General features: G+C 45.5%; 1 protein-coding gene across 1 annotated transcript; it reads right to left on the bottom strand.

The window, feature by feature from the left end:
• Positions 1–329: 329 nt before the first annotated feature.
• On the bottom strand, positions 330–26709 carry LOC115138002 (nucleotidyltransferase MB21D2-like). The gene is made up of 6 exons (XM_029674384.2): positions 26566–26709; positions 25555–25769; positions 8727–8911; positions 8313–8510; positions 7804–8187; positions 330–7169 (listed from the first exon to the last, which is right to left on the bottom strand). The coding sequence occupies exons 2-6, from the start codon at positions 25754–25756 to the stop codon at positions 6564–6566; spliced, it is 1575 nt and encodes a 524-aa protein (XP_029530244.1). The 5' UTR covers positions 25757–25769; positions 26566–26709; the 3' UTR covers positions 330–6563.

Here is a 26709-nt window from a genome sequence, read left to right as displayed (position 1 = left end):
TTACCCTTTAATCTGTGCATTAATTGTCAGAGGGCATTGTTATTTTACCTGAAATGCACAACCCAATGTTTATATCCCAGGACAAATTAGCTAGCAACAGCAAACTAGCTAGCTAAATTGACAAATGTTTAATGCTTTTCGACCGGTCCTCAGATTAATATATTTGCTTGAGTTAGTTTTGATTTTTCAACCAAAACCAACCATTTTTCAACCAAAATCAACATGCGTGCGGTCTGGTCAGCATGTTAAGAGTTGGCTATACAGCACAGACAGACAGACAGTCGACAAGGAAGTTGCATACAGAGTCTAAAGGAAGTTGTACAGACCCATAGTGATCAAGATGTAGATTTATTTCATGCTACAGCAGTACCATCACTGATCATCATTCAACACAACCCAGAGAAAATAAATACAGCAAAACATTCATGATAAAGTTCATTTGCACTTTATGAAGGAAGAGGAAGTAGAAAGTAGTCAAGTTTTAAATGGCAAATATTTCCAGATATGGGGTGGAGTCATTGACGATATTGCAGCTCTTTTATATGGTAATTCAGTCAGGATTTGCATGGAAAACTTTTTTTCCCCCCAACTATATTTTAATTGATTGAGTGAGTCAAGGAGGTAAAATTAGTTACATTCATTATTTGTTCATTTTCAATCAAAAACAAATATCAGTAGTTTAAGCGCAAAATAATATAACATTTAGTAGTTTTAGCAGTACAATTACCTCATATTGCTGAAAACAGCTCTTTCTGCAGCAGATAGTCCATTAGAAGTTAGATTGGGTACACGATTGCATAGCACTGCTGCTGTTAACTTTTGATCTTGACATTCGGCACCAGTATCAAATTGTGTACGTTTCCATTTATCACAGATAGGCTAAAGCATCATACTAATGTATATGCCTACTAACTAGGCAGTACACAGTGAGATACACCTGACATTGCATATTTCAAACGCTGGCACTGAATTTAAAACTTCAGGGGAGCATTCAGGAAGTCTGTCAATGTTCTAACAACTTCACTACAACGTTGAACTGTGGCGCGTTAACTTAGGGAAGCATTCAGGAAGGAAAAACATGACAATAGGAAGTCTCAACCATCCTGACAACTTTCATAAATGCTCAAGGCAACGTTCATGAACATTATTACAACGTCAGGCTGTGGTGTGTCGAAAACCACCACCTTGAAAGTGCTAGGACCACACACCCACACACAAATACTTCTATATTATACTTCTCATATTGATATCTCTTAATTGATTTTTTAATACATTTTTTGGATTGTGCTTATTTTGTTATATTGCTAGGTATTACTGCACTGTCGGAGCTAGAAACAAGCATTTCGCTACACCTGCAAATCTGTGTACACGACCAATACACTTAATTTGATTACTTTGCAGTTTACATACCCGCACTCCACTCTATCCTCGGGGTGTTCATCCTTCTGTATTGTCAGCAACACTACATTCTTTGGTTTGTCAAGGTGTCCTTTTGATTCATACACTCACCTGTACCAAGGCTATATAGAACAGAAGTACCCACACAATTCACCAGTAGTTCCTAATTCACTCCACTAACAGAAGCTATTCAAAAACAGTATCAATACTGATATAGTAGTACTGTACCCAATATATGCAGTACCAATAAAGTAGTGATTCTATCACATTCCAGAGAATATAGAATATCAAATCACAAAGAAAAGTTTTCAAAGACCTGTAGCATTCACAAGGCCGTAGGGCCAGACGGATTACCAGGACGTGCACTCTGAGCATGCGCTCACCAACTGCCAAGTGTATTTACTAACATTTTCAACCTGTCCCTCACAGAGTCGGTAATACCAACATGTTTTAAGCAGACCATCCTAGTCCCTGTGCCCAAGAACACGAAGGTAACCTGCCTAAATGACTACCAACCCATACCACTCACGTCTGTAACCATCAAGTGCTTTGAAAGGCTGGTCATGCCTCACATCAACAGCATCCTCCCGGATACCGCCCCAACAGATCCACAGATGACGCAATCTCTGTTGCACTCCACACTTCCCTTTCCCACCTGGACAAAAGGAACACCTACATGAGAATGCTAGTCAATGACTACAGCTCAGCGTTCAACACCATAGTGCCCTCAAAGCTCATCACTAAGCTAAGGACTCTGGGACTAAACACCTCCCTCTGCAACTGAATCCTGGACTTCCTGACGGGCCTCCCCCAGGTGGTAAGGGTAGGCAACACCACATCTGCCATGCTGATCCTCCACACGGGGGCCACTCAGGGGTGCGTGCTCAGACCCCTTCTGTACTCCCTGCTCACCCATGACTGCATGGCCAGGCACGAAGCCAACACCATCAAGTTTGCCGACGACAACAGTCGTAGGCCTGATCACCGACAACGACGAGACAGCCTATAGGGAGGAGGTCAGAGACCTGGCCATGTGGTGCCAGGACAACAACCGCTCCCTCAATGTGATCAAGACAAAAGGAGATGATTGTGGACTACAGGAAAAGGAGGACAGAGCACACCCCCATTCTCATCAACAGGGATGTAGTGGACCAAGTTCCTTGGTGTACAGCAACAAACTATCACGGTCCAAACACACCAAGACAGCCGTGCTTCTACACCCGCATTGCTTAATGTTTGGAGTTTTAGGCTGGGTTTCTGTACAGCACTTTGAGATATCAGATGATCTTAGAAGGGCTATATCAATAAATTTGATTTGAAGAGAGCACAATAAAGCCTATTCCCCCTCATGAGACTGAAAAGATTTGGCATGGGTCCTCAAAAAGTTATACAGCTGCAAGACCGAGAACATCCTGACTGTTTGCATCACTGCCCGGTATGGCAACGGCTCGCCCTCCGATCGCAAGGCACTAGAGGGTTGTGTGTACGGCCCAGTACATTACTGGGGCCAAGCTTCCTGCCATCCAGGACCTCTATACCAGGCGGTGTGTCAATGGCCCTAAAAATGTTCAAAGACTCCAGCCACCCTAGTCATGGACTGTTCTCTCTGCTACCACACGGCAAGCGGTACCGGGGAGCCAAGTCCAGGTCCAAAAGACTTAACAGCTTCTACTCCCTGAACAGCTAATCTAATGGCTACCCAGACTATTTGCATTGTCCCTCCACCCTGTTTTACACTGCTGCTACTCTCTGGTTATTATCTATGTATAGCCACTAACTCTACCTACATACATATTACCTCGACTAATCGGTGCCCCCGCACATAGTCTGTACCGGTACCCCCTGTATATAGCCTCGCTACTGTTATTTTACTGCTGCTCTTTAATTATTTGTTCATTTTATTTCTGACTTATCTATTTTTTACCTAAGACTTATTTTTCTTAAAACTGCTTTGTTGTAAGGTTACACCTGTTGAACTCGGCGCATGTTATTTGATTTAGTGTTCCGATGATGCTCGAGTGATGTCCACCATGACATTCCACTAATGATATTCAACAAGCACCTCTGATACTCTTGCGTCTTAAATGGTACCCTATTCAGTGCACTACTTTTGACCGGAGACCATGGGGCAGAAGTGCACTATATAGGGAATTGGGTGCCATTTTGGACACACCCTCAGTCTAAGCTAATGCCGATTAGAGCCAATCTGATGATAGAAAGGTGTTGATACTGTTTGTATTCAGGAGATGTGACTTCCACTCATTGGATGGGAAGTTATAGAAGGAAAACGAGGGGAGAGAGACGCAGCTATATAATGAGAAAGCGAGACAGATATATAACGAGACAGACAAGCAGCTGTCCCAGTTCCCAGCAGCCCCATCCTTTACCACTAATCTGTACTAAGGGCCAGAGGCTGGCCCGTCTCCCCATCCAACACATCTGGGTGGACAAGATAAGGCCCCCCAAGTCTCTCACACAGAGAGAGAGAAGAGGGCACAAGGGGATGTGGAAAAGAGGCTAGCACATTGGGTGTTTGTGTCCTGCTGTGCATTTGTTCCTGTTCCATCTCTCTGGATCTCTAACGCTCTCTCCATCAGCACAGCTTGATCAGTGGTCCGATCACACACAGCTTATTAAAACAGGCAAACCAAGCAGAAGAGCGAGAGAGGGACCATTACAAAACCAGTCAAGTTTCCTCCAATTAAAATCTGAGACAAAAAGCTTTTCCTCTGAGTTTCAACCACAAACCATGAAAACCTCCCCATCTTCATACACACAAGTGGAACAAAGAAAATAGCCCTTACACAAGCCTCATACAGATGACATGATGTAGCCTAGCCAAGCCATGGCAGTGCTTTCATTTCGTAACATGAAGATGAGAATACAATCGAGCAGTGTGCCAACCGTTTCAGCAGCTAACCCTGCCTTTCCTCCTTTCCGGACCAACCTGCCTCCATTATAGGTAGTTTGTTAATAGCATACAACATTTAATGACCACATCCCACCATTAAAGCCCCAATGTAAACTGTACCATGGTACACATTTTCAAAAGGGACTGTAAGAAAACAACTGAATTAAAAGGTTTATAGCCCCTGTGATATTACCCTTATTTGATGATAAACTGCAGCTTCAAGCTTTCATGGGATAAACCCAACCCCTCTGAATCGAGGAAAATTGATGAGGTGACCACTGAGGAGCATGTTGGTCTGGAAGGTAAAGGTGGGGAATATGAGCGTTAAAGACTAAATCCACCCAAAACCACTAATTGGTATAATTTACAATGTTAAATAACACTGTGTGAGATCAATATTTCTGGTGAACAAATGTTTCATTTTGTCGTTATAATAAGGTTGGTAGAAACATGTGGAAATCTGTTGCAGCTCAGATCGACAACCAAACCCACAATGCAATGCTCGCTCTATGGCCTGGCTGGCTGTCTGGCTAGCTTGGTCGGTAGCTAGACACAACAACACCAAAGACAATATCAGCATGTGAAGTAGGGAGTTGGCTGTAAAAATCACCTAAACTGCACTATGAATTTAGGAGTATACAATCTCACCATGTTCAACCTGCAGATCGATGTACCTCACAGAGAGGAGTCGGACATTCGCAACGGCACCATGCAATGCACTCTGGACTGAAGAAGCAGACAAATAGGAGAAATGTGGTGGACCCTCTTATAAGAAATTCAGAGGTACGAATATTGCAAAAATATGATCATTGGCTAATTTGAGAGAAAATAACCTCCCGCGACATGACATCAAGCCAGTATTGAAATGTGACATGCATGATAGACGTTTTCGCGATCGAAAAGTCGTATTCAAATGAACTTCCAGTGTAGTGAGAGCGGCTTTATTTCGGCCTGCTTGAACAGCAAAAGCTCAGATCAACATGAAATTACCCCGGGAAGAGAGATAACATCGCTGAGATGAACAAAAATAATATAGCATTCAAAAATGGGTGAATCTTTCCTTTAAGAGTACAGACTGACTCTGGGTCAGTGAGTACAGATACCTTTCTTATGGGGTGGTAGATTGAAGAAGCAAAGGCTCCCCGAAACACCCATCCAGTGGCTCTTTGGTGCGTTACGTCACATCGTAAGTGTTGAAACGGAAGGACAACCCTGGGTTATACCATTCAAGATCGATGGAGGGGAACCATCACCCTCCCAGAGGGAGTCTGGAGTCACATAGTAAGTGTTGAAACGGAAGGACAACCCTGGGTTATACCATTCAAGATCGATGGAGGGGAACCATCACCCTCCCAGAGGGAGTCTGGAGTCACATAGTAAGTGTTGAAACGGAAGGACAACCCTGGGTTATACCATTCAAGATCGATGGAGGGGAACCATCACCCTCCCAGAGGGAGTCTGGAGTCACATAGTAAGTGTTGAAACGGAAGGACAACCCTGGGTTATACCATTCAAGATCGATGGAGGGGAACCATAACCCTGGAGTCACAAAAAAACAATGAACAACGTTAAAAATACCTGAGAGAGAGGGGGAAAGAGAGAGAAAGGAAGAATGAGAACGAGAGGGAAAAGGGATAAAACGTATAGAAAGAAAATACTATTTGTTCAAAGACATTGCCCCACACCAAATTACATTCAGATACATCATAGTTGAATATAAAATAAATGGAGAATCCTGGTACTATCACCCACTTTGATTGGGCGGGGGGGCAAATACAGTTTCTCATTAGTGTGGAGAGAGGAGAAATCCTTTGGGTAAGCCATGCCATTGAATGGGAGCAGCAGCAGACTTTCTTCATTCTAAAGCGGTTCTTTATTCTAAAAAAAAAAACATCTCCTTACGGCAAGCTCATAAAAGAGCAGCAGTCTCCGTGGTAACTCAACGAGCATTTTTCCTGTGGCAAGGTCTCTTTATGACATCACTCACTGCTAAATGGATAGAAGAGTGTTGGTTTCTCTAGCCTAGGGCTCTCTAGGGTCAGCCTCCTGCTCCTGGGAGTGTGCAAAGGTGTTTTTGGTAGTGTCATAGTTCAGCAGCGTCGTTAGCATCATTGTCGTTAGCCTCCAGGAGGGGGTGGGATAGGAGAGCAGTGAGGCTCTGTAGTGTTTTGACTCTCGAGCCATCCTAGTTGACTCGCCGTTTTACATGTGTTTTGAAGAGAGTGTGTGTCGATAGCACACCATTACTCTCAGGTCAGTAGAACTTGTCATCGATGCGGAAGTGCGGCCTTGTGACATCATCGGGGTTGAGAAAAACCGAAATCGACTTCCCGGGGTTCTCGGTCACCAGCTGCTGCAGCCTGGCAGCCAGTTTGTCGTCCGAGGGCGAGATGATGCCGCTGGCCGGGTAACCTTGCCTGGGCGACCCTCCGTGCCCGTTGGTAGCGCTCGCTGCTTCCCTCTTCAGCTGGCTCGCCTGTCTGGCCTGGTCCAGGGCCGCCCGTAGGTGCTCGGTCGGGTCAGACCGGACATGGGCCAGCTTCCGGGCCACCAGCAGGGATTGGCTGTCCGACAGGTGCTCCAGCATGTTGCACTGGGGCAGAAAGTAGTTGGGACAGTTCTTACCCAGGATGCAGTGGGCCAGATCATCCAGGAGGCCCAGGAGGAGGCGGGCGGGGGTTTCTGGGTCAGGCGAGGAGAGGTAGGCGGGCGGTAGGCGGTCACAGGCCCAGAAGAGGAGGGTGCGAAGGTGGTAGGGGCTGAGGCCAGTGCGGGGGCGAGCCAGGAGGCGGGAGAGGACAGCCTTGGCAGCCTGGAAGGCCTGGGCCATGGGGTACGGGATGCACTTCTTCAGCTGCACCTGGAGATATATATGACAGGGGACAATGATATGGCAGCCAGGTCACTTTATTAATCCCACGAGGGGTAATCAGATTTGTCCCCAGCAAGACGCAAACAGCATTAACAGACGGTACGGTACACATGCATGCCCCAGAGACACAGCCTGGATCGATGTTATACCGAGTCATTGTCAACGGTACTTGAAGACCGTTAAGAACCTTACTACTTTCATATTTAAAAGTTCAAAATGTTCCACCGGTAAGTGAACTTGTACTTCCGCTCAGTTTTATTTAACGGTAAAGTCATTGGTGCACAAAGTAAACACCAGAATAGGACGGACTTCGGCAACAACTAAGAGTATGACACAGAAGGCTAAAACTTTTATGCTGTTTTGGTCCCGCAGCTATCATGTTGTAGCAGCATGAAGCACACCCGTGCACATACTCTGGGTGAGTGCATCGAGTTTATCTGCAATTCTTTTGGCTGCTCGTGGCAATTACATACCGCTGAGTTTCAGTTGAACAAATTAGGCTAGCTAGCCATTGTTGTCCAGCAGAAATCCCATGCCCAATCTAACTAACTATACAGCTATTCAAAAGAAGAAGCTACCCGATGGTTAACTAGCCAACTACAACGTGCAGCTAGCTACCCACCTCGCTGCGTGAGAAGGCCAGCCTCCACTCCCGGTCGGGCCTCCCCCCCAGCGGAGCCGGGCAGGGCAGCAGGTAGAACCCAGAGATGGCCTCCTCCTCTGTGATCTTCCCGTCCCAGAAGTGATTGGCCGTCAGCCAGCCCTGGGCCACGGCGGGCCAGCCCCGGAAGGACACCACTGGCAGCAGGTCATAGAGCACCCGGCTGGAGCCCGCCTGGAGGATGAGGGTGGTCAGGGGCCCGTTGCGTTCCAGCCTCTCTGGGACGGGGATGCCTCTCTTGGGGGAACGCCTCAGCTCGTCCACCGCCTCACCCACCACTCCCCAGAACCAGTCAGCCACCAGCGCCGGGGACATGTAGCAGCCATCCAGAGACTGGTGGGGCGACTAGAATCAAATACAAATTGAACTTCATTAAAACCAATGCAACACACCTTACAGTAAAATACAATAACACAGTAAAATAGAAAACTAAAAGCGCTAAAAGAGAAGAACATTAGAAAACGCATTACGTAGAGGGAGGGGGGGACGGCACCAGAGGCTTTGTGACCCATTTCCCTTTTCTCTTCCTCATCATCATCATTGTCGGGGGGTGAGTCCGTCTCCTCCTGGCAGCAGATCCTCCATCTTGCCTGGGTGTTGGGGTCGCAGAGCCGCAGGGAGAGCCAGGAGTGGCAGGGGGCCGACTGGCGCATGTCCAGGGTGACCGGCTGGTTGACATTAGAAGAAAAAATACTTCATTACACCTTTTCCTGAGAAAACACTAGTATTTGTTTTGCATCAAACTTCATATGACAACATAGATCAAAAAGTTTTTAAAAAGGGCACAGTAAAAACGTCACATACATCACAAAACACAACTTAATATCAATAAGATACATACAAAACAAATTAAACGTTTCCCATTCCATCCGTATTGCACCAACCTGGTTGCGATCATGGAGCTTGAGGGCGGGCACCAGGAGGGTGAAGTCCAGGTCGAAATCGGCCCCCTTGGCGTAGTCCCCCAGCTCCTCTGGGTTGAGGTCCAGAACCCCCTCCCTGGCACCCCCAGACAGGAGCAGGTACTCATTGGCCACCGGGAGACGCTGGTCCACCTTCTGTACAAGGCCTGGAGGAAGAAAACGCACAAAGAATGAGCATAATATGAAATTCTAAAAGCAGACCTTGAGCAGTTCTTGGTCAGAAGCAAATGCAATGCATACATTCATGAAGTATTCATGAAAAAGCGCAGTAGTGCTACTGACAAAAGTATGTGTGAACCATTTCAGAAAGCTACGCGTATGTCGCACGTCACTACTTCACAGGAGAACCATTTGAACGTACATTTTATTATGCAAATGCATTTTTTTATTCAAGAAATGCCTTCTGGAACATGTAAACTTTCATGTGCTTTAATAACAACGCTGAGCCATTGTTGCTCCTAAATGTTTCCACTTCACAATAACCGCTCTTACAGTTAACCGGGGCAGCTGTAGCAGGGCAAAAAAATTGACAAGCTTGTTGGAAAGGTGGCATCCTATGACCGTGCCATAGAGGTCTTCAGTAAGGCCATTCCACTGGTAATGCTTGTCTATGGAGATTGCATGGCGGTGTGCTCAATTTTATACACCTGCCAGCAATGGTTGTGGCTGAAATCCACTCATTTGAAGGAGTGTCCACATACACTATATATACAAAAGTATGTACAAGGGTGAACATGAGCGGGGTAAACACCTACACAATGAAACAAGTACATTTGACTCATTTCAGGAAACTAGGTGTCTGTCGCACGTCACTACTTCACAGGAGAGGCATTTGAACGTAAACAAAAAAAAATATTAGCAAAAAGCAAAATTTTGGGCCAGAAATGCCTTCTGAAACATGTAAACTTTCAAGTGCCTTAAACGTGTAAGCCACCTGTGAATATAATTGTTAACCTGTCTGGGAACGCTCGCCAACAGCAAGTGAAATTGCAGGGCGCCAAATTCAAAACAACAGAAATCTCATAATTCAAATTTCTCAAACATACAAGTATGAGGCACCATTTTTTCGAGTTTTTGTCCAACCACTTCCTGGTTGGATTTTCTCAGGTTTTCACCTGCCATATGATTTCTATTATACTCACAGACATCATTCAAACAGTTTTAAAAACTTCAGAGTGTTTTATATCCAATACTACTAATAATATGCATATATTGGCATCTGGGACTGAGTAGCAGGCAGTTTACTCTGGGCACACTTTTCACCCAAAAGTGAAAATGCTGCCCCCTAGCCCAAACAGGTTAAATTACAAGCCCAGCTGATTTAGCCACGGAAAAAGTCAGGAACCTTCCCGCTAGACATGATTGGCTGAGATAATAATCAAACCTTCTCCAACCTATCTCCTGATTCTGCCTCCTCAACCCTCCTCTCCTCCCTTTCTGCATCCCTTGATTCTCTATGTCCCCTATCCTCCAGGCCGGCTCGGTCCTCCCCTCCTGCTCCGTGGCTCGACGAATCATTGCGAGCTCACAGAACAGGGCTCCGGGCAGCCGAGCGGAAATGGAGGAAAACTCGCCTCCCTGCGGACCTGGCATCCTTTCACTCCCTCCTCTCTACATTTTCCTCTTCTGTCTCTGCTGCTAAAGCCACTTTCTACCACTCTAAATTCCAAGCATCTGCCTCTAACCCTAGGAAGCTCTTTGCCACCTTCTCCTCCCTCCTGAATCCTCCTCCCCTCCTCCCTCTCTGCAGATGACTTCGTCAACCATTTTGAAAAGAAGGTCGACGACATCCGATCCTCGTTTGCTAAGTCAAACGACACCGCTGGTTCTGCTCACACTGCCCTACCCTGTGCTCTGACCTCTTTCTCCCCTCTCTCTCCAGATGAAATCTCGCGTCTTGTGACGGCCGGCCGCCCAACAACCTGCCCGCTTGACCCTATTCCCTCCTCTCTTCTCCAGACCATTTCCGGAGACCTTCTCCTTACCTCACCTCGCTCATCAACTCATCCCTGACCGCTGGCTACGTCCCTTCTGTCTTCAAGAGAGCGAGAGTTGCACCCCTTCTGAAAAAACCTACACTCGATCCCTCCGATGTCAACAACTACAGACCAGTATCCCTTCTTTCTTTTCTCTCCAAAACTCTCGAACGTGCCGTCCTTGGCCAGCTCTCCCGCTATCTCTCTCAGAATGACCTTCTTGATCCAAATCAGTCAGGTTTCAAGACTAGTCATTCAACTGAGACTGCTCTTCTCTGTATCACGGAGGCCCTCCGCACTGCTAAAGCTAACTCTCTCTCCTCTGCTCTCATCCTTCTAGACCTATCGGCTGCCTTCGATACTGTGAACCATCAGATCCTCCTCTCCACCCTCTCCGAGTTGGGCATCTCCGGCGCGGCCCACGCTTGATTGCGTCCTACCTGACAGGTCGCTCCTACCAGGTGGCGTGGCGAGAATCCGTCTCCACACCACGTGCTCTCACCACTGGTGTCCCCCAGGGCTCTGTTCTAGGCCCTCTCCTATTCTCGCTATACACCAAGTCACTTGGCTCTGTCATAACCTCACATGGTCTCTCCTATCATTGCTATGCAGACGACACACAATTAATCTTCTCCTTTCCCCCTTCTGATGACCAGGTGGCGAATCGCATCTCTGCATGTCTGGCAGACATATCAGTGTGGATGACGGATCACCACCTCAAGCTGAACCTCGGCAAGACGGAGCTGCTCTTCCTCCCGGGAAGGACTGCCCGTTCCATGATCTCGCCATCACGGTTGACAACTCCATTGTGTCCTCCTCCCAGAGCGCTAAGAACCTTGGCGTGATCCTGGACAACACCCTGTCGTTCTCAACTAACATCAAGGCGGTGGCCCGTTCTTGTAGGTTCATGCTCTACAACATCCGCAGAGTACGACCCTGCCTCACACAGGAAGCAGCGCAGGTCCTAATCCAGGCACTTGTCATCTCCCGTCTGGATTACTGCAACTCGCTGTTGGCTGGGCTCCCTGCCTGTGCCATTAAACCCCTACAACTCATCCAGAACGCCGCAGCCCATCTGGTGTTCAACCTTCCCAAGTTCTCTCACGTCACCCCGCTCCTCCGCTCTCTCCACTGGCTTCCAGTTGAAGCTCGCATCCGCTACAAGACCATGGTGCTTGCCTACGGAGCTGTGAGGGGAACGGCACACCTCAGTACCTCCAGGCTCTGATCAGGCCCTACACCCAAACAAGGGCACTGCGTTCATCCACCTCTGGCCTGCTCGCCTCCCTACCACTGAGGAAGTACAGTTCCCGCGCAGCCCAGTCAAAACTGTTCGCTGCTCTGGCCCCCCAATGGTGGAACAAACTCCCTCACGACGCCAGGACAGCGGAGTCAATCACCACCTTCCGGAGACACCTGAAACCCCACCTCTTTCAGGAATACCTAGGATAGGATAAAGTAATCCTTCTCACCCCCCTTAAAAGATTTAGATGCACTATTGTAAAGTGGCTGTTCCACTGGATGTCTTAAGGTGAACGCACCAATTTGTAAGTCGCTCTGGATAAGAGCGTCTGCTAAATGACTTAAATGTAAATGTAAATGTATAATGGATGGTCTAGACATGCCGAGAGATGAGTTTGGATTGGTCTGTCACGTAGCATGCCTCTGTCCATAACATGAGCTGCTCAGTAGGTGTAGATAATCCTTGCTACCGCAGATTTTTGGAAATGTATGGACAACTGCAAAAGTGTTGCTACTGCTCTCAACAACATTGCTGGCCTGAATTACCAAGTGCTATCGACAAAAGATCTGTGGGAAAAAGTTGGACTACTTTCTGGAGGACGATCGTGTCATGCTGACCCTCTCTGACTCTGAAAATGAATCAGACGATAAGGAAATACCTGATTTAGGTAAGAACATTTTTCATTGAACCAGACATTGTGGAGTCTTCTGATGACAGTGATGGGGAATAAACGGTTATGGTTCATTAGCTAGCTAGGTAACATTTGCCTTGCTAATTATAGCCTAATTTTGAACCTAGTTGGTTAGCTTTAGCTACCTGCAGAGTCATACTACAGCATTTCATGAATGTTGGCTAGCTGTGACAATCAGTTTGTATTGCTAGTAATGTATGAGCTGAGATTATTGTTTAGCTAACTTGCATGTCTAAACAAAAACAAAATCCACTTTGCCAGATGATTACATGACCCATCAAGTTAGCCAGGGAGTGATTACGATTGTCATAGCTAGTCATATCAAAAATATAACAACTTGTAACCATTTCACTGTACATTTCACACAGTCTATCCTGTGCATGTGACAAATAAAACGTAGATTTGACCAGAGACAGTAATGTGAAGAACATGACCTGCACCAACGTCGGATTACGATATAGGCCAAGATAGTGTATTTTTACTACTACTCGCCCCTTTTAGTCTTGAAATCTTTGGTTGTTTACTGCACTACCTTACTCTGTTCAGCACATGGCCTCACATGTGAATCCTTAGAGACGGGAGGGGCTAAAGCTTACTAGGGTGTGTCTGACTGAATGGGTGTGAACAAAGCGGTGTAAAAACTGAACCAAAACTTTTAAGGGCCATTTCTCAAAAGTTCCTCAACAGCAGTGTATGATATACCATTTTGTTTTTTGAGTCTGTAGTTTTATCCAATGTAAAGTAAAAAATGGAATGTTGCTACATAAGACTGAACATAGTTGCTGGGTCATATGAGGTCTACACAGCTCCCTTTATGACTGTGGCTGGTAGCCTAGTGGTTAGAGTGTTGGGCCAGTAACCGAAAGGTTGCTGGATAGAATCCCGAGCTCTCGTTCTGCCTCTGAACAAAGCAGTTAACCCACTGTTCCCCGGTAGTCCGTCATTGTAAATAAGAATTTGTTCTTATTGGTGACAGGGGGAAGTATTTTCACATCCGGATGAAATGCGTGCCCAAATTCAACTGCCTGCTACTCATCCCCCAGAAGATAAGATATGCATATTATTAGTAGATTTGGATAGAAAACACTGAAGTTTCTAAAACTGTTTGAATCATGTCTGTGAGTATAACAGAACTTATTTAGCAGGCAAACCTCCGAGGACAAACCATTCAGATATATATATATTTTTTGAGGTGACTCTTTTCAATGGGTTTTCATTGGGAATCTAGATTTCTAAGGGACCTTCTTGCAGTTCTTATCGCTTAGACTGGATGTCAAGTCTTTAGAAATTGGTTGAGGTTATTTCTTTGTGTAATGAAGTACGGCCATCTTGAACGAGGGTCACTTGAAGTGTACTGTTAGATAGAGGCACGTGACCAGAAAGCATGCCTCGGTTAGTTGTTTTCTTCCTGTATTGAACACAGTCTTCAATTTCATCGATTATTTACATAAAAAAAATACCTAAAGTTGTATTTTAAAAGTAGTTTGAAATGTTTTGGCAAAGTTTACAGGTAACTTTTGAGATATTTTGTAGTCACGTTGCGCAAGTTGGTACCAGTGTTTTTCTGGATCAAACGCGCCAAATAAATTGACATTTTGGATATATATATATATATATATATATATATATATATATAGACGGAATTAATCGAACAAAAGGACCATTTGTGATGTTTATGGGACATATTGGAGTGCCAACAAAAGAAGCTCGTCAAAGGTAAGGCATGAAGTATATTTGTATTTCTGCGTTTTGTGTCGCGCCTGGATGGTTGAAATATGGTCTCTCTTTGTTTACGGAGGTGCTATCCTCAGATAATAGCATCGTTTGCTTTCACCGAAAAGCCTTTTTGAAATCTGACATGTTGGCTGGATTCACAACAAGTGTAGCTTTAATTTGCATGTGTGATTTAATGAAAGTTTGATTGTTATTCTCCAAATTAGCTGGTTGTCCTCAACCAACCCCGGCTTTCCACTCCAAGAGGGAGTCTTTACTGAATACAGCCTGACTGACTGTGCAAACTGCTTAGACAGAGGGGGAAAGGAGTGGGAGACTAGGAAATAAAAAACATGTGTAGCTTCATTTTCATCAAATGAGAACAGAAGTGCCACGCTATCATTTGGCAAGCAGCCACGCAAGTAAATAAGATAACAATGAAAAGGCAAGTTGTTTAGGGGGCAAAAAACAATGAATGCATGGCCATCCTATTTCTAATGCTTTTCATAGAATATATGTAGCCAGCTACATTTCCTAAAAGTTTTCCTTGAAGTTAATCTGGCATTTTACAGGACAATGTCGCTCTGGATAAGAGCGTCTGCTAAATGACTTAAATGTAAATGTAAAGTCTGCTACACTGAGAAAAGTAGTGGATGGGCCCAAGTCATCCCAGGCACACCCCTGCCCAGTCATGTGAAATCCATAGATTGGGGCCTAATTCATTTATTTTAATTGACCGATTTCCTTATGAACTGTAATGCCGTAAAATGTTTGCATTTATTTTTGTTCAGTATAAGTCCGACATAAAAATGGTACAATACTTAACGCCACACTACTAGCATTCTATCATCTAGCTTCTGGGAAACAATTTCTCCACCCATCACAACCAAAAACTCTATAAAAGAGTTTATGAAGAATACTACAGCCAATCAAGTACTTAGCTGTGTTCTCAACTAAGGTAGCTCTAAATCCAGGCTGTTTTTTTCTCTACAGAGTGTGTATTACTGACAGAAAAGGACATGAGCGCAGAGAAAGAGAGAGGGGAAGAAAGAGCGAACAGAGCACCAAGCAATAATCAGATAGAGAAATCAAATCTCTGTTCCACTCCCCCCAAAAATTTGAGAAGCCAAGTACAGCGGAGGTCGAGAAAATATCTTACAGACAGGCAAAGGGCAGAGTTGGCGAGCAGGAACTTCCTCTGATTTGTTCTCTCTACAGTTGATCAATTGGGTCAAATGGGGAGCAGAGATCTTTGTCTCATCTCTCCAGTAGCTAGTGTGGTGCTCAGAGAGGAGAGGGGAAAAAGAGAGAGATGGGGAAGGAACGAAAGGGCGAAAGAGAACGATGGGGAAGGAGACAGATTCTCGCTCTCTCCCTCTCCACTAATGAGGCCCTGGATGTTAGTCTGTTTGACCCAGAGGAGATGTGAGGCTGTTCCAGAGAACACAATCTACATTCTAATCCCATGGGCCACTTACGGTCTCCTTTGCGCATACAGAAACACAGGCAAACCATGACGTACATGGAAACAAGTCTACAAAGGTTGTGGCCAACAGTTTAGGTTACATCATTTTAGGTGAGGTCCAAAAAAGCTTTGGAGCTTGGATGAGAAACTCTACAGTAAGGACCACACTAGCCTAGTTTTCAAAACTAAAAGCCCCTCTGTGTTTGAGGATTACTAATATTAATGAATCCAGTTGTCATTTAAAACAGCCCCAGTGTGATGCACCCAGCTAACTGGGAGGTCACACACACACACAGCAGGTAACTGGGAGGTCAATAATAGCGGATCTCATTTCCATAGAGCCAGTCTGGGAACTGTGACGATTAGCACTGGAGAGCTGCCCAAGATTGCTGTCTCACACACAAAATGTCACACTGACAAACTCCCCATAACAGACAGTGCAGTGAGTGATGAAAACCTTTGAATCACCATTCAAAGTGTGTTGCCATGTTCAGATTCATAGTAGCGTAGCCTATATGGTGCTACAGTATAAACATAGTAATGTCATTCCGGGGGAGAGGGGGATGCAGAGTAAAAGAGACGAGGGGGGGGATGCAGAGTAAAAGAGACGAGGGGGGATGCAGAGTAAAAGAGACGAGGGGGGATGCAGAGTAAAAGAGACGAGGGGGGGGGATGCAGAGTAAAAGAGACGAGGGGGGATGCAGAGTAAAAGAGACGAGGGGGGGATGCAGAGTAAAAGAGACGAGGGGGGATGCAGAGTAAAAAGAGACGAGGGGGTGCAGAGTAAAAGAGACGAGGGGGGATGCAGAGTAAAAGAGACGACGAGGGGGGGGGATGCAGAGTAAAAGAGACGAGGGGGGGGGTGCAGAGTAAAAGAGACGAGGGGGGGGGGGATGCAGAGTAAAAGAGACGAGGGGGGATGCAGAGTAAAAGAGACGAGGGGGGGATGCAGAGTAAAAGAGACGAGGGGGGGATGCAGAGTAAAAGAGACGAGGGGGGGATGCAGAGTAAAAGAGACGAGGGGGGGATGCAGAGTAAAAGAGACGAGGGGGGATGCAGAGTAAAAGAGACGAGGGGGGGATGCAGAGTAAAAGAGACGAGGGGGGGAATGCAGAGTAAAAGAGACGAGGGGGGATGCAGAGTAAAAAGAGACGAGGGGGGTATGCAGAGTAAAAGAGACGAGGGGGGGATGCAGAGTAAAAGAGACGAGGGGGGGATGCAGAGTAAAAGAGACGAGGGGGGGATGCAGAGTAAAAGAGACGAGGGGGGATGCAGAGTAAAAGAGACGAGGGGGGATGCAGAGTAAAAGAGACGAGGGGGGGATGCAGAGTAAAAGAGACGAGGGGGGGATGCAGAGTAAAAGAGACGAGGGGGGATGCAGAGTAAAAGAGACGAGGGGGGGATGCAGAGTAAAAGAGACGAGGGGGGATGCAGAGTAAAAGAGACGAGGGGGGATGCAGAGTAAAAAGACGAGAGGGGGATGCAGAGTAAAAGAGACGAGGGGGGATGCAGAGTAAAAGAGAGGAGAATGCAGAGTAAAAGAGACGAGAGGGGGATGCAGAGTAAAAGAGAGGAGGGGGGTGCAGAGTAAAAGAGAGGAGAATGCAGAGTAAAAGAGACGAGAGGGGGATGCAGAGTAAAAGAGAGGAGGGGGGGGGATGCAGAGTAAAATAGAGGAGAATGCAGAGTAAAAGAGACGGGGGGGGGATGCAGAGTAAAAGAGACGAGGGGGGGATGCAGAGTAAAAGAGACGAGGGGGGATGCAGAGTAAAAGAGACGAGGGGGGGATGCAGAGTAAAAGAGAGGAGAATGCAGAGTAAAAGAGAGGAGAATGCAGAGTAAAAGAGAGGAGAATGCAGAGTAAAAGAGAGGAGAATGCAGAGTAAAAGAGAGGAGAGGGGGATGCAGAGTAAAAGAGAGGAGAGGGGGATGCAGAGTAAAAGAGAGGAGAGGGGGATGCAGAGTAAAAGAGAGGAGAGGGGGATGCAGAGTAAAAGAGAGGAGAGGGGGATGCAGAGTAAAAGAGAGGAGAGGGGGATGCAGAGTAAAAGAGAGGAGAGGGGGATGCAGAGTAAAAGAGAGGAGAGGGGGATGCAGAGTAAAAGAGAGGAGAGGGGGATGCAGAGTAAAAGAGAGGAGAGGGGGATGCAGAGTAAAAGAGAGGAGAGGGGGATGCAGAGTAAAAAGAGAGGAGAGGGGGATGCAGAGTAAAAGAGAGGAGAGGGGGATGCAGAGTAAAAAAGAGGAGAGGGGGATGCAGAGTAAAAAAGAGGAGAGGGGGATGCAGAGTAAAAAAGAGGAGAGGGGGATGCAGAGTAAAAGAGAGGAGAGGGGGATGCAGAGTAAAAGAGAGGAGAGGGGGATGCAGAGTAAGAGAGAGGAGAATGCAGAGTAAGAGAGAGGAGAGGGGGATGCAGAGTAAGAGAGAGGAGAGGGGGATGCAGAGTAAAAGAAAGGAGAGGGGGGTGCAGAGTAAGAGAGAGGAGAGGGGGATGCAGAGTAAGAGAGAGGAGAGGGGGATGCAGAGTAAAAGAAAGGAGAGGGGGATGCAGAGTAAGAGAGAGGAGAGGGGGGTGCAGAGTAAAAGAGACAAGAGGAGAATGCAGAGTAAAAGACAAAGGGTAAGAGTAACTGTGTAAATACATCGACACACAATGGAAAAGTTGGGATGCCGGACAGCAGGCCTTAGCTTTAAGAATAATTCAAAGATAGACCATCCAAACCATCCAATAAATCGTGAAACACAGATCCTGCCAACAGAGAGCGTTTCACCAATTCAATTACCATGGAGCGCTTTCTCTCTGCTTTACACTCATTTGCTCTTTTAAAGAGCAAACAATTAGCCCCAGAAAGGCATTATCAGCCATCTAAAGAGAATGTGCTTTCAGACAGAGATGGATTAACACACACATGTAGTTGTCAGTCATAGGTGGGTTCTGCTGTGTGTGTGTTGCTCCCTGCCGACTCCAGTGTTTATGAATTCTCATCAAGCTTTTAAAATAGGCCTTGCTCATTCTTTAAATAAAACAGAATTAGAAATTGTTCCCATTTTATCCGATTGGATGGGATTGTCTGGGATTGTTAGAGCGACGAGAAACCCTCTTTTGAAGCTGAAGAGGGTCAAAGGCTATCTAACACTGGGCAGCATAACCAAGGTTATTGAAAGGTGTGCGTGTGTGATCCATAGAGTTCTGTAGTGCAGAGTTTAATAGAGCGATGGGTCATGTTCAGGGACAGATCAGATTGGGCTATTAAAAACCTGAACACAATATGTCCCTTTGGGTTTTCACACATGGCAAATGTCAAATTGCTTTTCATGTAATGTACATTAAAAGTGATTCACTAAATGGAGGGAGAGATAGACCAGAGAAAGAGAGCCCAGAGGGAGAGAGTAATGTACATTTAGCTGTAGCAGTTCAACCATACGACGGCACTCGCATGGTTAATTATCAGTTAGTCTTCAGTTAATGAGCTGTAACCTTCCTGCTGCCCATACGACCCTACACCAGAGGGACAGGGTCATATGGATAGGGTCGCTACACACACACACACACATAGAGCAGTTCATAGACGGGAGACTTGGTGTGCGTTAGCGAACGTAGGAGGAGATGCAGTCAGAACAACGATGGTGCTAGCAGAGCTGCTATGACAGTGAGTGACTAAGGCTAGTTGAAAATCAATTCCATCCCGACTCCCCCCAGACCCAACTCATCAGAACGCCCGCACCCCATGATCCAACTACCAATTTAGACCAGTCCCATGTACATTACGCACAACAGAAAAAAATAGCAGCCCATAGATGGATGCACTCTTGGGTAAATAACTTAAACAAGCTCCAGTAAAAATATTTTTGGGTGTGTGGATTGTACTGTAGTATATGGACTGGAATTCCACACCACTGTCAAACCATGAAGCTGGGAGAGAACGCGCAACGGTGATAGTTCATTGATTTGTGCAGGACACGCAGCCTACGAAGTTCCAATTACAGGATAGTTCATTTCAACTGATATTAAATTATAATAATAGGGCCTATTTAAATAATTAATAGGTTGACTCTCTCTTGCTCTCATAACATGGGACTAGAATAAGATCAAAAGAGTTCTCTTCACGAGAGCTTCATGTTTACGGGTCTGAATAAACAACTGTCTGCTCTACGCGTCGCTCATTCTCGCTTTCTAACTGCACAAGTACTTTGCATTCAGCTAAAAATAAAAAATGAGCAAGCTTGCGACGCTCTTCGAACAGTATATTAGTACATTTAAAAAATTAAGTCTTTAAAATGTCCAAGCTATTATAGTCCAGCTTTTCCTGGGACTGCACAAGAGAGCAGGGGTGTATATTCTTAAAGCGTCAGAGAACAGTAAGACATCGACTAGATGAGTTAGAAGCTTATGCATAGTAACCCATCATACATTAGCTAAACACAAGGTTAATACGGCATTGAATGTATTACCTGCGCAATGCATAGTTCCACATCTTTTTAAAAACAGAGCATATACATACAGGCTAAATTTACATATCACAGTGCAAGAAAAAAATAAGTTAGATTATGAAATGACAGATGCGCTCAGTCAGAGCACGCAGTTTGAAAATCTCCCCAAAAAGACAACGCAATGAACGGTATTGTCGCTTGAGTGGTACAACACTAGTCTATAGTGTAAACTACAGTGAATAGGTCTTCTAAATAAACGCTCGAAAGATCTGCGTTTTGAATGCACGTTTCATTCAAACTGCATCTAGCCGAAGCCCGATTAGGCAAACCATTTGGATCAGTGATGGGTCTACTCTTGACAGTTAACAAGGCCCAGAAATGCTATTTGAATGGAGTGCGCACCAGTTTAATTAAAGCAATGATATTACTGTGTAGCCTGCCTAGAGGCTATGCAGGAGCACATGTATTGGTCACAAAAAAAGTAATCAGCTGATAAGATGATGCATGAATAGTGAACTGCACTCCATACCGAGATGCACAGTGTCCCCACGTGAGACCAACAATATTCTTTGGGAACACTCCCACGCTCTGTAGTGATTTGCTCATGTCAAACGAGGCCTAACCGACCTTTCAGATTCTCTGGGAGAACCTCAACCAAAAGCCTGCGACACATGCGGCGAATTTCCATTCCCATATAAGCGACGGTACTGAACTCCTTCAAGGCGGCTTCGTCTGAATTCACCTCAAGGGCTCCAGCGGGAGCTGCTGTGTGTCTGCCGGCTGCCAGAGCTACAGTGGACCGTAGGTATTTACAGCGACATTCCTCAAAAAGTATGCGAGTGGGAGCGACACCCTGAGAACAGAAGTCATAAAATACAGACCAACTTGGGAGCAGTCAACACAACCGATCATTACCTGAACACAGGCTGAATGACAGTAGCTGCTACAGCCTAGCCCATAGCCATAAAAACAATAACTCAACATTCAGTTCACATTCTGACAGTGATTGGGTTGGCATTACTGACAGAAAAACATGCTAGAAATCTTTAATCAATCTAGCTAGCTTGATTTTAGTGAAAAGTTACATTATCAAATATTATTCAATATGAAATAGATTATGACATTGAAAACCACTGTCAGAGGGACGAGCCGAAACGCAGACCACAAAAAACAAGCTCTGCGGGAAGAAACAAAACCGCTTGTTTGGGCGTTTTGGTTTTGTTTAGTCTTTCAGCCTCAACTCTGTGGGTCTGGACTTCTTAAGAGACAACGGCTGACTTGCACCCCGTTCTTAGTTTTTGTGTCGGCTGAACGTGAAATGGAGCTCCCCTCCTGTTTCCAACCCTCTGGCCTTCTTTGTGTTTGAATTAAACCGACGTTAACGCCGTATTAAAAGGGGTTCCCGAGTGACGCAGAGGTCTAAGACACTGGATCTCAGTGCAAGAGGAGTCACTGCAGTACCTGGTTCGAATCCAGGCTGCATCACATCCGGCCGTGATCGGGAGTCCAATAGGATGGTGCACAAGTGTCGTCCAGATTTGACTGGGGTAGGTAGGCCATCATTGTAAATACGAATTTGTTCTTAACTGATTTGCCTAGTTAAATAAAGGTTAAATGTAAAAAATAAAACATAGGCTTGTTTAATGAGCTCTGTGGGGAAGGCGAGGTCAGCCGTAGTCAGAGACACATGGAAAAAGAGAATGTGCAAATCTACATGTTATTTACATACATTTTAAAGTTTAGAATCTGTAGAATTTGTCCTGTTGGTGAACCTTCGCCCCAGTCTGAGGTCCTGAGCAGGTTTTCATCAAGGATCTCCGTACTTTTATCCATTCATCTTTCCCTCAATCCTGATTAGTCTCCCAGTCCACGCCGCTGAAAAACATCCCCACAGCATGATATTGCCACCACCATGCTTCACTGTAGGGACGGTGCCAGGTTTCCTCCAGACGAGACACTTGGCATTCAAGCCCAAGTGTTCGATCTTGGTTTCATCAGACTAGAGAATCGTGTTTCTCATGGTCTGAGAATCCTTTAGGTGCATTTTGGCAAACTACAAGCAGACTGTCATGAGCCTATTACTGAGGAGTGGCTTCTGTCTGGACACTACCATAAAGGCCTGATTAGTGGAGTGCTGCAGAGATGGTTGTCCTTCTGGAAGTTTCTCCCATCCCCACATGAACTCTAGAGCTCTGTCAGAGGGACCATAGGCTTCTTGGTCACCTCCTTTCTACCCCGATTGCTCAGTTTGGCCAGGCAGCCAGCTCTAGGAAGAGTCTTGGTGATTCCAAACTTCTTCCATATAAGAATGATGGAGGCCACTGTGTTCTTGAGGACCTTCAATGCTGCAGAAATTATTTGGTACCCTTCCCCAGATCTGTGTCTTAACACAATCCTGTCTCGGAGCTCAAGGGACAATTCCTTCGACCTCATGGCTTGGTTTTTGCTCTGACATGCACTGTCAACTGTGAGACCTTATATAGACAGGTGTGTGCCTTTCCAAATCATGTCCAATCAATTGAATTTACCACAGGTGGACTCCAAATCAAGTTGAGGAAACATCTCTAGAATGATCAATGGAAACAGAATGCACCAGACTTCAATTTCGAAAAGGGTCTGAATACGTATGTAATTAACGTCCGTTTTTATTTTTTAATAGATTTCCACAAAAAATGTAAAGAACGGTTTTCGCTCTGTCATTTTGGGGTATTGTGTGTAGATTGATGAGGAAAAACAAATTTAAATCAATTTTAGAATAAGCCTAACTTAACAAAATGTGGGAAAAGTCAAGGGGTCTAAATACTTTCCGAATGCACTGCATCTCTACCTTAAACTGGCAGATTAAGGGGATTTATTTATTTATACTAATTAGATTTCACATCAACCTGAGGGGGTTTAAGCTACACCTCTACAATAATAAGATATATTATCTAACCGTAAATAAGCTCAAATCACTTGTGGTATACAGACATGTTTGTTAGACCAAGTATAAACCAGCCTTTGGTCATTATTCTACATTCCCACAACCCATATAGTCCTGTGGGAATTCTAGATCCATGTTTCCACAGGCATGCTATAGGCCAGCCTAACACTGTTTACTGAAGAGCTACCGGGTAAATAAGTGGCTTTTCCTTCCTTGGATCTGTCAAACTGTGGATCTGTTTCACTGTGTGGTGCAATGCATCGCCTCCTCTCTTCTCCCTGTCTGTCAGCACTGAATTCCCGGTGGGGAGCCTCCTGCTTCTCAAACTAGGCTAGAGAACTTTTACAAAGACCCAACTAGAAAAGAAAGTCAAACAAACACACGCGGGCTAACATGCACAAGGATACAGACACGTAGGCTACGTTTACACAGGCAGCCTAATTCTGATCTTGTCACTAATTGGTATTTAGCCCAATCAGATCAGCTCAGAAAAATATGTGATTTATATATTTGTTTTTACCAGTGGGAAAAAGAGCTGAATTGGGCTGCCTGTGTAAACACAGCCATAGAGATGCACACACACAGACCACTGCAAATGTTCCATATAAAGAGCTCTAGTAGTTGGGGAGATGTTTCCTTTCAACTGCCTGGGCTCCCTCTTCAAAGTTCTTCAAAAACAGTGTCACAGTGCTACTCGCTAATGCACACACCGTGCATTTACAAATCATCTTAAATCCTACACTTCCCTGTCAAGGTGCAAATTTATATTATTTTTAATGGCAAACGGTTGGAAATTAAAGAGCAGTCAGCCTGACTGACAACGGAGACAGCGGATGAGTTAATTAATAACAAAAAAAATATGGGAGAAGCAGGAAAAGGGGGGGGGGGGGTGCACCGTGAGGGCAGGGGGAGTCATTCAATTGGGATAGAGGGTTAAGTGTGTGAGTGAGAGTGCAAAATGGTCGAGAGCGAGCGAGAGACCCATCTCACAGATGAGGGAGGACGGGAAGCCATGAGGCTGGTTTTTAATTCAACAGTAATTAAAAAGTGTTAATGACAAACAATGTATTAACATTCCTTACACATGCTTCTCAGTCACCAGGCTTAATAGGATGATAATAGGCACAGATGACTGTTTTTTTTGGGGGGGGGGTTCTCAGGCATGTACACATTGAGAGAGTGAAGAGAGAAAGCGGGAGGAGAGAAAGAGGGAGGAGTGAGTAGAGAGAGAGTGAGTAGAGAGAGAGTGAGTAGAGAGAGAGAGGAGAGAGGAGAAAGAGATGAGGAGAGCAAAGAGCGAGAGGAGAGCTAGAGAGTGTGGCGAGAGCGAGAGCAAGAGTGGAAAAGAGGACGCTAGGCTATCTAGTGCAGAAGTTGAGAGGCAGAGAGATACAGGAGGGTTGGCAGTAAACTAATCCAATATGACCGGATTAGAAGGGGCTGTTATGATATTTTACTGCAAACAATACTCACTGCCAATCATGGCTCCTATTCACAGCCATAGTTACAGGGGGGTGGACAGGGGAGTGGACTTAGTGCTAGTTAGATTGTTTGTATTGTGCTTCCCACTCAAACTGCACATGATCAACAAACAGGCACAATAAGGAGGGGGGTAAGCAAAACAGAAAGAGAGAAAGAAAGAGATGGATAGAGTAGTAAAACAAAAGAAAGTGAAATAAAGGAGAGGATATGCGGCTCAAGAGAGGGAGGGATCCCGGCCAAAAGGGGCTTCGGTTCCAGTTGCACTGGGACAAGCAGAGAGGAGAGGGCGTAGGAGCAGGCAAAGGCAGAGCTTGAGGAACAGAGGGAGAGGGAATAGTGCCACCTATTGGACAATGAACCTCACTTCACCTGGCTGATAAGCATATTAGGACCTTGATCCATGACACAGAAAATAAACACAGCTGAGCCACCACCTTTCCTCTATCTGTACTTATCCACAACCACATTACTCACGATACGTTTTTATCAAGCACACAATAGGCCTCGGTCAAAGTCTTATATACTGTATATGGCATTAATGGACCCGGTATAAGGAATGTTCTTATGCACGACGCAAAGCGGAGTGCCTGGACACAGCCCTTAGCCGTGGTATATTGGCCATATATCACAAACCCCCGAGGTGCCTTATTGCTATTATGAACTGATTACCAACGTAATTAGAGCAGTAAAAATAAATGTTGTGTCATACCCGTGGTATACGGTCTGCTATACCACAGCTGTCCGCCAATCAGCATTCAGGGTTCGAAGCACCCAGCTTATAATACTGTCTATATCAGTAGTGAATCAAAAATGTATTAACCCAAATGTAATAGCATATATAAAATGCCTGTGGGTGAGTCTTACCCAGCATGTTGAAGATGAAGTCTTTGGCCGTGTGGACCTCGAGGGCGAGCTGGTCCCCGAAGTCCCCCTGCTCCAGGGTGACCAACTCAGACACCTGGGCCGACAGCTGCTCCAGTGTGGCCCCCGACCGGAAGTCCACCTCAGAGGCCTTCTTCAACAGGGCCGGGGTCCGTGGGGCCACCGCACTCATCAGGGACTCCATGGTGAGTCACACCCTATGAAGGAGAGGGAGGGGGCAGACGGGTGTCAGGAATGTTTATCATGGAGGGGAGAGGACAGTTGTTTGCATATTGTGTGTGAGAGGCAAACAAAGTGGATTGTAAAACTTTGTTATTACACTCTCAGTCCTAGCACTGACTAACTGGATTAATTGGAATTCTGAGGGCGTGACACCAGGAACTTGGAGGGTTGTGAACCATTGTTATGATTATGAATCACACACACATTGATTATTAGCTAATCATATCAACTATTTTACCTAGCTAGCTAACAAATTAGACTAAGTGTCATTGTTTTGATCTCTTAATCCACAGTAAACGCAGACCTCAAATGAACATCAAAAGTAATATTAATCTCATACACTACGTATACAGTAGTCAAGCACTGACAGCATGGGCGCTGTCCTCAAAACTAGGTCAATTAGCTAGCTAGTTAACTAACTGGCTAGCATGCTAATTAGCTGGCTAATTTATGAGTCTAACGTTAGCCACTTATTCAGCTAGCTAGGAAGCAAGTTAACTGCAAATTATCTTAACACAACAGCCATATTTGGATAACAGTTTAGACTTCCTAACTAGTTCAGATTATTCGGAGAGGACACCGGAGTCGATTTTCGATAATAAATTAGCTAGCTAGCCGATTGGCGTGTTACCCACACAGGTGGGGATAAGTGCAACAACACAGCTGAGCTAGCAGCAAGCGAGCCAGCGATTCCTTCACACACCGCAGCGTTGCATTATTTGACTACATAAATACACATTTGAACAAGCGCGCGAGCGCGCGCACACACACCCTTAGCACGCAGGTCTGGTGAAGTTTCTTTGCTATCTTCCAGGTTTACTGTTTTGGACTTTATATTGAAATCCGACTTCTTCTACCGTCATTTCCAACAGGTCCTCTGCGCCACCTTCCCCCTAGCAACACAGAACCCGGAAA

The sequence above is a fragment of the Oncorhynchus nerka genome, linkage group LG12 (genome assembly GCF_034236695.1).
Source record: "Oncorhynchus nerka isolate Pitt River linkage group LG12, Oner_Uvic_2.0, whole genome shotgun sequence".
Taxonomy (NCBI): domain Eukaryota; kingdom Metazoa; phylum Chordata; class Actinopteri; order Salmoniformes; family Salmonidae; genus Oncorhynchus; species Oncorhynchus nerka.
Note: the sequence above shows the minus strand (reverse complement) of the source record. Positions and strands in the feature narration are given on the sequence as shown.